The sequence below is a fragment of the Lepidochelys olivacea genome (genome assembly GCF_965140295.1).
Source record: "Lepidochelys olivacea isolate rLepOli2 genome assembly, chromosome: 1".
Classification (NCBI taxonomy): domain Eukaryota; kingdom Metazoa; phylum Chordata; order Testudines; family Cheloniidae; genus Lepidochelys; species Lepidochelys olivacea.
This window is the reverse complement of record NC_140411.1, coordinates 143,656,705-143,670,380: the sequence shown is the minus strand read 5'-3', so window position 1 is coordinate 143,670,380 and position 13,676 is coordinate 143,656,705. Positions and strand designations below refer to the sequence as shown.

The window sequence follows — 13,676 nt, the reverse complement described above, 5'->3', positions numbered from 1 at the left end:
AAAATGGAACTTTGAAATCTTATTTATGAAGCCACCTTTGGATCATTTTCTTTAACTGGTATCTGAGAAAGAGGATACGGTTGACATATGCCATCATCATTAAGAACCAAATCCTGAAGTCTTTAATCAGGTGACATTCCCATTGACATCAATGGCTTTAAGTTACCTAAATAAGGAAATCAGGGTTCAACTCAAAGTGCAGAAAATGCTGTTCGAGAGCTACGATTTGGATTAGGAACTTGGCCAGGATCAGATCTCACAGTCAATGCCTGCATGTTGTAGTGATTGGGTCTAAAACCATTCCTATTTTTTGGCTTAGACAGAACCAGTCTCCCAACACAAGTTCATACAAGAGACATTTAACTTGAGGTCCCAAGATACATAAGGAAGAGTATGCTAGATTATTAACATGAATGGTCATTTGTTGAAAGGATATCTCCACCATGGTGACCATCTTTGGTTTCAGTTTGACTATTTCATACAGTATACCCCCATCACCACCTCCTAGGATCAGCACTTCTTTCCCAGTGAAGTCTTCTTTCCCACTGCCCATTATGGCTTGCGTATATGCCAGGTCGCTCTCTGCCAGATCTGGAAGTAACAAAGAGAAAGTTGGTCAGAAGCTTTGCATTTGTAAGTCTGTTAATTACTAACTACAGTAGACCAGATGCATCTTAAAAGCAATGCTGTGTATTGTCAGTGTGAAAACCAGCATGGATTTTATATTCTTCCAGAACAAAAACACCAACACTTACAAGTGTTAACGTTACAAAGTCCAGCTCTCCAAAGTGAGGACATGCCAGAACTAAGGGCTTTCCCTGCATGGAATTTTTATGGTTACTTCGGTTCCCATCCCATCATTTACTCTGCATGGGTAGATCTGCATGATGACCCCTACTAGGGTCAGTGAACTCTGTGCAGATATAACCACAAGCAGCCAGTTGCAGGTGGGGGCATTACTGCATACCCTCTGCTAATTCATTGGCTTTTTCTTACACCTCAGTTAATTGAGCAGTTCCCTGGGCTATCATTTTATTATATATATTTATTTATTTGTCTACACAATGCCTGCAAAGCGCACCAGAGGGGTTTGAAATCACGGCAGATCTGGCAACGTTCTTTCCTGTGGCCCTCCTCCAGACACTTGAGACAATTTAAGTGAGGGTCACTGGTAGGCATAGGCTTGCCACAGGAAGCACACTGTTTAAACCCCAGTGACCGAGGCATGCCCCGGTACTGGGGGAGGGATGGACAGCCTCTCCGGGCATGGAGAGGAGCCCAACCCCTACTACACTAAAACAACTAAAAACTAGACTAAGAAACTATGTACAGGAAAACTATAGAGAGAACCACTAAAGGCACTTTGCAAACGCAAAGAGGCAGTTCCAACAGCCCTCACGGACAGTAAGAAGGAACTGAAGAGCGCAGGCTCAGCGGGCCCCTTATATCAGTTCTATGATCACACAGCTCCAGGGGGTGCCAGAGCTAAGCCATCGGATACCACTAGAGGAAACATTCCCGACAGCTGTGCTCAGGGCATGCACACACCCAAATCAGAATGGACATGTACAAGTACTCGAAGAAGTAGTATTGATGGAGAGATTGAGACTGCTAAAAGGCTGAGATTTGGCTACCCCTAGCTGGCCTCAACCAAAGAAAATTAGTTAACAAGTAGAAAGCAAGTCGCCAAAGGCCCAAATATTTTACAGGGGGAAATAAGCCATCTAACAAGGTTATGAAACCTTAAGGCAGACTAGGGAAAATCATTTCATTTGTCCTTTAAAATAATGGGCAGTTGTTTAGAAGATAGATCACTGAGTTTGCTTTCCAGTCCATTAAAGTAACTCTCAGAGGTTGCATAGCCTGGGGAGTGGGAAAGGGTTAAATATAAGAGAGTTTTCTTCACTTACAATTTTCTGAAACTTTCTGTTTGATACTTTGAAAAAGGTGCCTTTAAAACACGCACACACACACACACCCCAAAAAAATCCACACAACCTCTTACTTGCAGGGAAACTAACAAAGGGGTGTTCTGACAAGATAGACTCCAAATGACCTACAGCTTTAGAGCAACAGCACATTGTAAAAAAACTATACTTACTAACATCCCCACTGAGGATAAGAATATTCCCAAACTGTTTCGAATGTAGAATTTTAATATTCTGATAAGGCGACTCTTCATCATAAACAACCTCATCTATGTCATACTCTACCAAACGCCCATCAGCCGTGGGCCAGTATCTATCAATGGCTCCTCCTCTCACAGTTGCTGGCAATCTAAGGAAGGGGAAAACAAAAACTATTCACGATTCACTCTGAAAGTTAACGAACATTCCTCATTCTCCTTTAATTTAGCATGAATGCAATACATGAGAGATGCTCTCCCTCCCCACAGTACTTAACATTTTCTTATCATCATTAGGAATGCAGTACTACATAACTGAATGTTGTGGACACCAACTCAAATACACGTTTAATCTACGATTTTGCAAGAAAATACAATCCAAATAGCATTCATACAAAAAATAAAAATTTTCAATGTGATTTTTACATTTTTCTTGTATTCAGTAAAATTGCACTGTATACGAAGTTATTCCAATTTGTGTGTAATGCTCATGAAGGTTATTTGAAATATTTTAGCTAGCAGTCAAATATACAAGGATTGCTAGTGTCTACAGGAGAATCTGCGTGTTGATACTTTAATTTAGCACTACTCTAGCAACCTGTGTGTGAATCAGTCTTTTATCCTGGGGAAGAGGATTTGTGGAACACTAGACACTTAATTTGAAACTAGAAACTGAAATTAATGACACAAATGCAGAACATGGGCAAAAAGACACCAAACAAGTTTAAGCACTGCCTGCCTTTATTCTTAACGTAGATGTGAAACACATTTGGATGTTTCCACCAGAATTTGCATTAATTTCTGAAAGTCTGGCTCAGATATGCAGCCTCAAAGTTGGATGAATCTAGTAAGTCATTTTACAATTTCTTAATCGAGTATAAGTTCAGTTTTAAAAAATTAGTTAGCTTTAAAAAGACAAATTCACATTCAGCGTTCATGGTTAAGGTGACACCAACAGATCAAAATGCTTTTGTTATTCTTCTGTGCAAGACCGTCTAAACACTGATTTAATTTGTTTCATATTTAGGAAAATTAAGCTTTTTGAAAATATAAATTGATCTTTTGAATGTCCAGTGATTCTAAAGGACAAAAGTCAAAATTATACCTTCTGAGAGACACTAGATGGCAGTACACAGTGGGAGAAAGTACAAAAATATACATCGACAAGCACAAATATGGGAAGGCAAAAAAAATCAGGACCTGCAATTTCTGGCTGTTCTGCTTTGAGAGTGAAAGACCTTTGCAGTCCTTATAAAATAAACACACATGGACAAGATAGCCTCTCCATTTGACCACATCAAAATATCAAACTGAAATTAAAATGCTATTTTCTCTGATTTTTTATTTATTCAACTCAATTGTTATGAAAATATTTCAAACTACTTTTTCTTTATTTTGGATTCCCTTTCTCTCTTCATGTACCATAATTATTACATAGTATGCAAAGGATTAGTATTACACAATGGCTTAGTCTATGTACAATTTTAACAACAAGCCGAGTGGCAATATTTATCAATTCTGAAATAAAACCACCACATTTATAGGTATTGAGAAAGCAGACATGCTCAGACTTAAAAAAAAAACACAAAACAAACCAATAACAGACTGTGTGTGTCTCTCTCTAAAAATTATATATAGATATAGATAAAGGCAGTAATTTATTATTGGTGATTTTAATAGCCTCTTAGAAACCTGAAACTGAGTTTCCTTACAAAACTCCACCACAGCAGAGATAGTTGCTATTGGTACGTTACAACAGGATTGCTTACCAGTACTAGACAGCACTATAGAATGTGTCTGGGAAACAAAAATCTCCTATTAAAAAAAAAGTAATGTGGAATTTGTTATATACCAAGAACTCAGTTTTGCGCCTACCAATCTTGACAGTGTTTCTTTGAACAGGTATTTATTATAGAAGTTAACTGCCATATGAATTTTTCAAAAAATTATACAAAAATATATTTATATACATGCATTTGTTTGAACAAATCTGAGGATTAGAAAGAAAAATTAGCAGTAAATCAAAAGGTATGTCCACAGACCTGTCCACTACACTACAGGATCAAAACGTTGAACCAAATTCTGTGTCAATCCAGAGTGATTCCCTGGCTTCAGAAGAATTAGACCCTACTTACACCTGTGTAACAAAGCAGGATTTGACTCACTTTCAATGTTAACGTAAATCAAGTTAAATGGTGATGATACATTAAAAATAACATACCGCTTTACCCTTTTGATACTGCTGTGAAACAACTCTTTCATTCTTTCTTCTATCTTATTTAGTAGCTGTAAGAAACATGAAAGATGTTGAATTTACGAAGTTCAGAAATACACTTCCCCACCCACGATACAGTAATTTGAAATAGTGTTAAATAATGTGTAAAAAGAGTCTCCCTGTGGTGCTTATACAGCTGGGTTGAGGCCCCTGGTCACGCCCAATTATCACCCACAGGTCAGCCCAGCCCAGTCCAGGCCCCAGCACCTTAGGGCATGTCTACACTGCCATTAGACACCCGTGGCTGGCCCATGCCAGCTGACTCGGGCTCGCCAGGTTCAGGCTGTGGGACTGTTCAGCGGCAGTGTAGACTTCCGGCTCAGGCTGGGTTTGGGGCTCTAGGACCCTGTGAGGTGGGAGGGTCCCAGGACTCAAGCTGCAACCTGAGCTAGAAAAACCTACACCACAATTTATCAGCCCCACAACCCGAGCCCCACAAGCCCGAGTCAGCTGGCCTGAGTCAGCCTTGCAGGGCTGAAAACTTGCAGTACAGATGTTCAGACTTGGGCCTGAACGTCAGCACAGAAATTTTATAGCCCCACAAGTCCAAGTCAGCTGACCCAGCCAGCCACAGATGTTTAATTGCTGTGTATGGGTAAGAGCCCAAAGGGTAAGAGCCCAGAGTCAGCAGAATTCCAGTTAGCAGTCCATGGGTTTGTTAACTTACAGCTTGAGTGTCTAAACTCATTTGTAACCCCAGGTTAGGAATTGTCAAACCCTGGGTCCCAACCAGCATCTACACTGCATTATGTGGGCCTGAGTCCAGTCACCCAACCTTCCTAGTACCCTCCCAACACAGGGCCGCTCTAACCCTTGGTTCATGATGCAGTGTGGGAAACCTTGACTAACCACCACACTTGACTGTCAAGAGGACAAAGAAAGTCAGCATCTGGGAGCATGGAATGCCTTTGGTGGACTCCCAAAGCACAAGTCCAGTTGGGCTGTGTCTACCCTGTAAAGCAACAGGTCTCAAACCCTGGATCCTGGCTTGACTCGGGCTCGTGGAGTACTGAGAGCCTGGGTCCAAGCCCTGAGTTAACACAATTTGCGTTTAGATGGAAGGAAGGCGTTAGGCTTGAGGCTGAGTTTGAAAGAGGTCAGTAGCACCACCTTACTTTGGGGGTGCCTGGGTAGCAGCTTTATGGACTCTTGGCCAGGTAGCCATGCCAGTCTCTCCCTCCTGGGCTTCTCTGAGGTTCACCTGACTCCTTGCAGAGCCGGGCGGGGAGGGGAGTGGGAGGGCAATGACACAAGGGAGGTATAGGATCTCTGGCATTGGGAGGTTCCTCCTATTGCTTCAGCAGCCACTTCCTTCTCAGGACTTCCCCCTTGCTGATAGTAGTTTCCTCTTTACCATGCATGACTGGCATAGCTACCTTAGCACACAGAGCCCACGCTGGCCCTGGCCCTTTCAATGCGGTGTTTACACACCCTGTCACACTGGGTATCTCAAGAGAAAAGTAATGACACACAGCCTTTCACTTGTAAGTTACCAATACAGATCTGGTCAACTTTATGACCATGTGAAGTTAGCAGTCTTAGCCCAATTCCTAGTGAATAGTATCCACATGACAGCAGCTATAACCACAATTGGCACATTTATTGACAGTATCAGCCTGGAGGCCAAGGATCAAATGGGCATACAGAGGCTCTCATTCTAAGTAAAAAGGTAGCTGATTCTCCAACTTGGCATTAAGACACAGCAGCATATGGAAGTTTGCACTACCACTAAGCAGTGTCACCTCCGGGTGGTGGGAATAAAGCGCTTCAGTTGAACAGCAGTTGCAGTACAGCTCTCCCAAACTTGGCATCTGACCTGGCTGCTAAGTTAAGGGCATGAAGTTTGACAAAAGTCAGTGGGTTACTCCACACTGCTGCCTTGTAGATATTCCTGAAACTGGCAGAAGACATTGTTTGTGCTCCGGTGGAGTGGGCCTTCACATTTGGAGGGAGAGGTACACCAGCCATCTGGTGATCTAGCTAGGTAAAATGTCCTAAGTAGCCTCATATGGCCACAAAAAGACATCCTGAAAGATTTAGTTCTATCAGTATACTAGAGCAAGTATGTATACACACACACACAGAGTGTTAGTTCTTGAGTCTAAATCAGATAGATAGAGTCAGGCAGAAGATTTAGCCAACACTAAGAGATAGTGGGCTGGACACCACGGTTTTATTTTGTTGCCACAGGTGGTAAGAGGCGAGGGGAGGGTGGCAGCCACTTTTACTCCTGCTTGAGAGCACAAGGAGGTACAGGATGCATGGCCAGCTGCAACAGACACTGCTATTCAAAAGACTCAGATCTTGTGGACACATTCACCTATAGTGGGATCCACACTGACATATTCAAAGAAACTGCTAGGATTTCTTCTACATGCTTTGAGATGGCTAATGGTATACTTACATGATCAATTTCATCTCTTCCTTTAATATCATCACTGTGGCTCTGCAGATCCACCAATACTAATCCATGAGGGTAAATTCTCAGATTGGAAAAACTAAAAAGCAAAATTATAGTGATTAGGATTTCATTTATTAACAACACTGTAGTTTACCAAGAGGAAAAACTATTTCTTAATACAATGCAATGCTGGAGGGTAGGTATAGGATACAGAGGGACCTAGACAAATTAGAGGATTGAGCCAAAAGAAATCTGATGAGGTTCAACAAGGACAAGTGCAGAGTCCTGCACTTAGGATGGAAGAATCCCATGCACCGCTACAGACTAGGGACCGAATGGCTAAGCAGCAGTTCTGCAGAAAAGGACCTAGGGGTTACAGTGGACGAAAAGCTGGATATGAGTCAACAGTGTGCCCTTGTTGCCAAGAAGGCCAATGGCATTTTGGGATATATAAGTAGGGGCATTGCCAGCAGATCGAAGGACGTGATCGTTGCCTTATTCTACATTAGTTAGGCCTCATCTGGAGTACTGTGTCCAGTTTTGGGCCCCACAATACAAGAAGGATGGGGAAAAATTGGAAAATGTCCAGCGGAAGGCATCAAAAATGATTAGGGGACTGGAACACATGACTTACGAGGACAGGCTGAGGGATCTGGGATTGTTTAGTCTGTGGAAGAGAAGAATGAGGGGGGATCTGATAGCTGCTTTCAACTACCTGAAAGGGGATTCCAAAAAGGATGGATCTAGACTGTTCTCCATGGTAGCAGATGACAGAACGAGGAGTAATGGTCTCAAGTTGCAGTGGGGGAGGTTTAGGTTGGATATTAGGAAAAACTTTTTCACTAGGAGGGTGGTAAAACACTGGAATGCGTTACCTAGGGAGGTGGTGGAATCTCCTTCCTTAGAAGTTTTTAAGGTCGGACTTGACAAAGCCCTGGCTGAGATGATTTAGTTGGGGACTGGTCCTGCTTTGAGCAGGGGGTTGGAGTAGATGACCTCCTGAGGTCCCTTCCAACCCTGATATTCTATGAATTCAGAAGTCTAGTAATTTTTCCAGCTCCACTGTCAAATAATGATTTTCTCTCTCTGTTTCTTTCAAAAAGTAATTGAACAACATACAGAGTTGGCAGGAGCATGACAGCCACCCCCTAAAGATCATACAACTAATCTTAAAACAAACAAACAAAACCACAGCAGTGCATAAAAACCAACACAGACATAACAAGAGGGAAAATACACTGCACATCAGTCTCTATTCTTTGAATATGAGAATTTGTTTAGAGTTATAATTAGATACTTAAAAACAAAACAAGTTTCAGAAAACAATTAGCTATTCCCTTGCCTTTCACTTCAAGAGAACTTAAAGTATTAGAGCCACCTCATGCAGACAGCTTTCATGTTAACAGATTAATGACTATTCATAAGAAATACAAAGTGTATTTTATGGGAGGGCGGGGGGGGCAACAAACACAATTAAGTGACAAAACAAGTACTAAGTAAGAATGGGTAACTAGTTTCTGCTAGTTTAGTTACTGGAAACTTTTAAAGTGATTAAAAGTTTCCAGTAATTTTGGCCTTAAAGTGATTACCCTAAAAACTAAAAAGGAAGAGGCCATGGATGACATGCACTGAACCAACAACAAAACCATTTGCTCTATTCTAGAGGCCATCCATCAGCCATTTGCTTTGGATATCAGCGGGATTTCGTTAGGTTTGTTGGGTTTTTTTAAGCAAAGAAGAGAAGGCCTTTAAGATGGAACTCCAGTCCCTTTAAGAGATGTCTCAGTTCACCAAAGTCTCTATTACAGGACCTGACTTAGGAGAAGGATATGCAGCATATCCCCTTTGGAGTAATTTTATTTTTAAATCTACAGTAACATCTGTAAAGTACTTTTTAAAATATGCAGATTTATAGTTTTCATCTGAACCAGATGGTATCAGAAACAGTCCACTCAAGGCCTTTCCCACTAATATTTAAGACTATCTATGAGACATCTGTAAACTAACACCATTAAAACCATGGTTCATCAAAGTCAATGGACCAGTCTTTTTCCTCCTACTATCTAGTAAATAACTTTTGCATAATAAGCAACCTGCTAGTTCTGTTTGATGGAGGAAAGTAGATGAACAGTGATGTGACAGATCAGGCGTTGATAACCTGTGGCTCGTGAGCCACATGTGGCTCTTTTACAGTTAAAGTGCAGCTCGTGGACCCCCCCACGCACCCCGCATTCTCTGCCTACCAGATGAGAAGGGGGAAGAAACTCGGAGTATCTGCCCTGCAGCAAGGTGGTAGAATTAGGGGTTTCTGCCCTGCAGGGAGGGGAATGAAAAGGCTTTAGCCCCATGAAGGGGCGGTGGAGCCAGAAGCCCAGCACCTCGGCAGATCTTGCAGCTCTCAAACTTCTCAAGATTATTGTATGCGGCTCGGAGGGTCAGTAAGTTTGGCCATTCCAGTGATAGATTCATCTTTGTCTTGTAATTATAAGCCACAATGGAGGTGAAACATGGCAGTCGTTAAACCATCAGCTTAGTCACTAGGATGTTGTTCCATCATTTTAGAAACACTGTGACATTACAACTCTCTTAGGAGAAGGCACTCACAGGTACTTTGTTCTAATAACGGTTTGGTTTTTTCTTCCATCTCAACACTATGGTAAAATGTTAGTGAAAATCCTCAATACAGCAACTTAGTTATAAGCACATTCAGTGCACTGATGGACATGAGCAATAGCAATGCACACACAGTGAGACTTTCTCCAGCTTTCCAGAAATATGTACAACAGTAAAAACCAACCAAGTTACGCCATTTATTTTTAAAGCAACCATTGCCACTGCAGTCCCCATCTGTTCTTCAGATTCACCATCCCCCCCAGCCACTCTTATATGGCAGAGTCAGCCCATCAGACATTTTACTTTGACAGCCCTGAACACTCCACCAGCATCAATGCTTGGGTGTAAGAGCTGGTGTTTTTGCAAGATTCTGCACACTGTAGCATTGCCTATACACAAATGCTATAAAAGCAACATCAAAGCCAGGAAACTCTGGAGTGGTTTTTGTTTCGTGAGTGGGATGGCTAGGATCTGGTAAAAGTTAGCAGGAGATTGGCTCCAGCAAAGCAGGATTTGCTATAGTATAAGCAAGTTTTGCACTACCAGAAAATGATAACTTTTATATATGACTGAGAGGTTATTAAGTTAAGAACCTAGAGATGGTCAAAATTTTTGACATTCAAGATTTCAGGCCACATATCAGGGGAGAAACATAAAAGACTGAAAATATTTGTGATCTTTTCCTCTTTTTCCCAAAAAAACAGCACTATAAAGAGCTGCCATTACTGTTCTCTAGCCTTTATGCATGTGTATCCCTAAAAGCATTTTTAGCCCTTTCTCTTGGTCTGTTTCTTAAGGCACTCTGGGCACATTACAAAAGAAACCCTGGCTGGCAACAATCCTGCTGGAAAGAAACAGTCAAGCATGGATGCAGAAGCCTGCATGACAACTTCTTCCAATAGCTGGACACCCTCCACTACAGAAAGGGATTTTAATAAAGCATGCTTGCTCAAGCATGCTATAGACTAGCCCTATAGGTATGTACAATGCCTTCAGTCCAGGAGACTACATGGTTTTTATCAAATACTTAAATAGAAGTACTCCTGTTGACTTTTTAAGTCAATTGATTCAAACCAACCCCTAACCACCACCCATAGTGCTAGAGCATGTAGCTAGGTGGCACTCTTACTATTCTGTACTAAACCCATGCTTCAACATGGTGCCAGAGAATGCTGCACTATCAAATGTGCCATTTCAGAAATTTATCCCCATACTGTAACAACTGGAGGTAATTCACCACCCATTGGCCATTATTAATTTGGGTAGTCATCTCCTCCACACAAATTCCCTCCTGTAATTTCAATTTCCTGTCCTGAAGTGAGGCATTGCTATTACTGTTTAACAACTGCCATGTTTCACTTCCAATGTGGCTCATTCCAGGGCTGCTTCCTCAATACATACATACATACTTTGTAATTTTTATAAAATAGAGACACAATATAAAGGCAAGGCTATTTTACAGCAGGTATTAGAATATAAAGCAGAGGCTTTTCTAGACCTATGTGGATTTTATCTATTTGTTATTTTAACTGTTACCACAGGATCCTTTAGGCTTCACATGAGTGGAAGATTGCTGTCATACCTCCTTTCTTCCGCAAACTGGCATCTGAGTGGTTCAAAGGGTCCATAATTCAACTTGTAAACCTAGCCCATACTTCCTGCCTCTAAACAGAAGACAGTCTTAGCCTTTTTCTAAAGGCAAGTTGCACCAGTTTAACTAAAATTAGTTTTTAAATCTGCTTAGCTGGATGGAAACCCCTGCTGGTTACTGATTTACTTGTTTACCAAATTAAGCTAAAACTGATTTAAGTGTGTCCACAAACTAGGCAGGCTTGAAAACAGATGTAGTCAAACCACTGCAATCATATGTTTAGAAAAACACCCATTAACAGCAGAGCAGTCCAAGGGTGCGGCCAGGAGACTCATTAGCTTCCGCTGTAAATAAGACTCAGCAAAATCAAAAACAGTTACTATGCATTTCTGTTCAAAGTTCATCCTCTCTCCTAAGGCAAGTGTTTTCTTATTACCGGTGTTATCTATACTGCTAAGACCAGTTTCCCCGAGTTGCCAATGAGCACAGGCTAGCTTCACCACCCAACATCCAATGAGAATGCTTCATACAGCTTACACAGGGAATCCAAAAATGCAATGACATTTTTGATAGAGCAGTGAGATATCACACTGTAAGTAACCATTGGGTGGCTGCCATCAAAAGCTGTTCAGTTTTCGTGAACAAATACTGACTATAGAGAAGGAAACAAATTTTTGCCACTATTAAGTTAGACCTAACTTTGAGTTGGCTAGGCAACGAGAAGGGGACAATTGACTCAATGGGCTAGAGTCCTCTCACTTAAAGGTTGGGGGTGGCGGGCGTTTTAATCAGCCACACTTACTAGTTTAAGTCACAAAATTATCAGGAAGCAAATGAGAGCAGAATCTAACCCAGTATCTTACCACCACATCCCACCAACTCAGTCCTCTTGTTTGGAGCCAGATCTAAAGCTCACTGAAATCAAAGGGAGACATTTCAGCAACTTGAAATGGTATTGCATCAGACCTGTAGATACTTACTAAGACGGCTGCTACTCTGAAACCTACATTATTAGAGAAGTTTTCAAGGTGTCACTTCTAAGATCAGCAATTTTTAAGATTGAAAAGTAGATTAATACTGGAGTTTAAATGTTGTAAATTCTAAAACAAGACTAATTTTTACATTAATAACGAGACTAGTTGAAAACAGCCAATGTAGTCTGTAAGATAGAAATAGTCAAACATTAATTATTATGGTAGCACTTAGGGGTCTATCAGGTTGAGGCTCCTGAAGTGACGCTCCCTGCCCACAGGAACATATATACAAAGATTTTGTTTTCCAGTAATATCAGATGCTTTACTCTCCTTTCCTACACCTTACTTCTGTAATTAAAATTCATCTTCAGTGGTGTGGGGCAGCAGTGTAGAGGAATAGTGAAAAGAGATGAGAAGCAGCCCAAGTCAAGCAAGTCTTTCTCCCCTTTAAGGGGTAGTGGAGGTAGACTCTGAGCAGAAGCCTGGCTCAGCCATGGGGCCTTGGTGCTGCTGAAGCTGTGGGCCTGGATCCTGCCAGCCACCCTTCTCTCTACACAGGTTGAAGGAATCACATAAGAGCTTTTCCCCCTCGCCCCTTTGGGGGGGGTGAGAGCATGCATACCTCATCGGAGCAGGGTTTACTTGTTTTATTTGTTCTAACATTTAACAGTCAGGTCTCGCCTACGTTGGTTGTCTTGTCCAACCGTCTGCTGGGGTGGTTGGACATTAGAGGTCATCAGTTCATCAGGTTTCATTTCCTTTATACTTATGAACTAGGAAGTGACTTTTTTATACCACTTGAAGCTGTGGGATGGAGATTTGAGTTGACTCCTGTTAAATTTAAAAAAACTGAAAGAGGAGTCCACTTTGCTAAGGATTCAGCACCCTGACCCTTTCAATTAAGGCTTGAAAGAGGACTACGGGGGGGGAGAGTAGGAGACAACACAACACACCCCCATTTTAGGCCTTTTTTGCATATCATACAGCAGCCTAAATATTTTCCTAGACAGGTCACTTTTAAAATGTTGTCTTCTGTCACTTAGGTATTCCTCATAATAGGGGATGGGACAGAAGCCAATCCTGATTGATTTATTAAAATAATACCATTGAAATGTCTCAAACTTTGCACATCTATTAGTATTTCCCAATGGATTTCAGAGCGTTTACCAAACATGAATGAAAGCCATCACTACACCATTCCTGCATAGTAGGTATTTTAATTATACAGATGGGAAAATGAAGGAATTTAAGATATACCCAATGTTATAAGAGACAGTGACAGGGCTAGAAAGTGACTCCACATCTGATTATGCCTTCTGACTCTAGGATGATTCCGAGGGTAAACCACACAATTTATAGCCTGAGGCCAGGTCTACACTTCAGACCTACCACGGTATAACTAAGTTGTTCAGGGGTTTATTAAAAATCCACCCCCTGAGTGACAAAGTTACACCCACCTAACCCCCAGCGTAGACAGTGCTATGTCAATTGGAGAGCTTCTTCCCACAACATAGCTACCACCTCTTGCAGAGGTGGATTAACTACATGGAGAGGAGAAGCTCCCCCGTCAGTGTAGGAGCGTCTCCACTTAAGTGCTGCAGCTACGCTGCTATAGCGCTGTATGTGAAGACAAGCCCTGAAACAAATGCTTGGAGAGTGTCCAGACTAGCCTTTTTTAAAGAGGTGTTAACATGAGA

At 41.6% G+C, this 13,676-nt stretch overlaps 1 protein-coding gene across 1 annotated transcript in view; it reads right to left on the bottom strand.

Moving 5' to 3' along the window:
* Window positions 1–13,676, bottom strand: part of SMS (spermine synthase) — a 78,534-nt gene that overhangs the window by 28,252 nt on the left and 36,606 nt on the right. The window contains exons 3-6 of the mRNA XM_084642585.1: window positions 6,805–6,898; window positions 4,347–4,411; window positions 2,102–2,277; window positions 437–591 (exon numbers count right to left, since the gene is read on the bottom strand). Coding sequence (XP_084498711.1) covers window positions 437–591; window positions 2,102–2,277; window positions 4,347–4,411; window positions 6,805–6,898 — 490 coding nt within the window. The remainder of the gene's footprint in view (window positions 1–436; window positions 592–2,101; window positions 2,278–4,346; window positions 4,412–6,804; window positions 6,899–13,676) is intronic.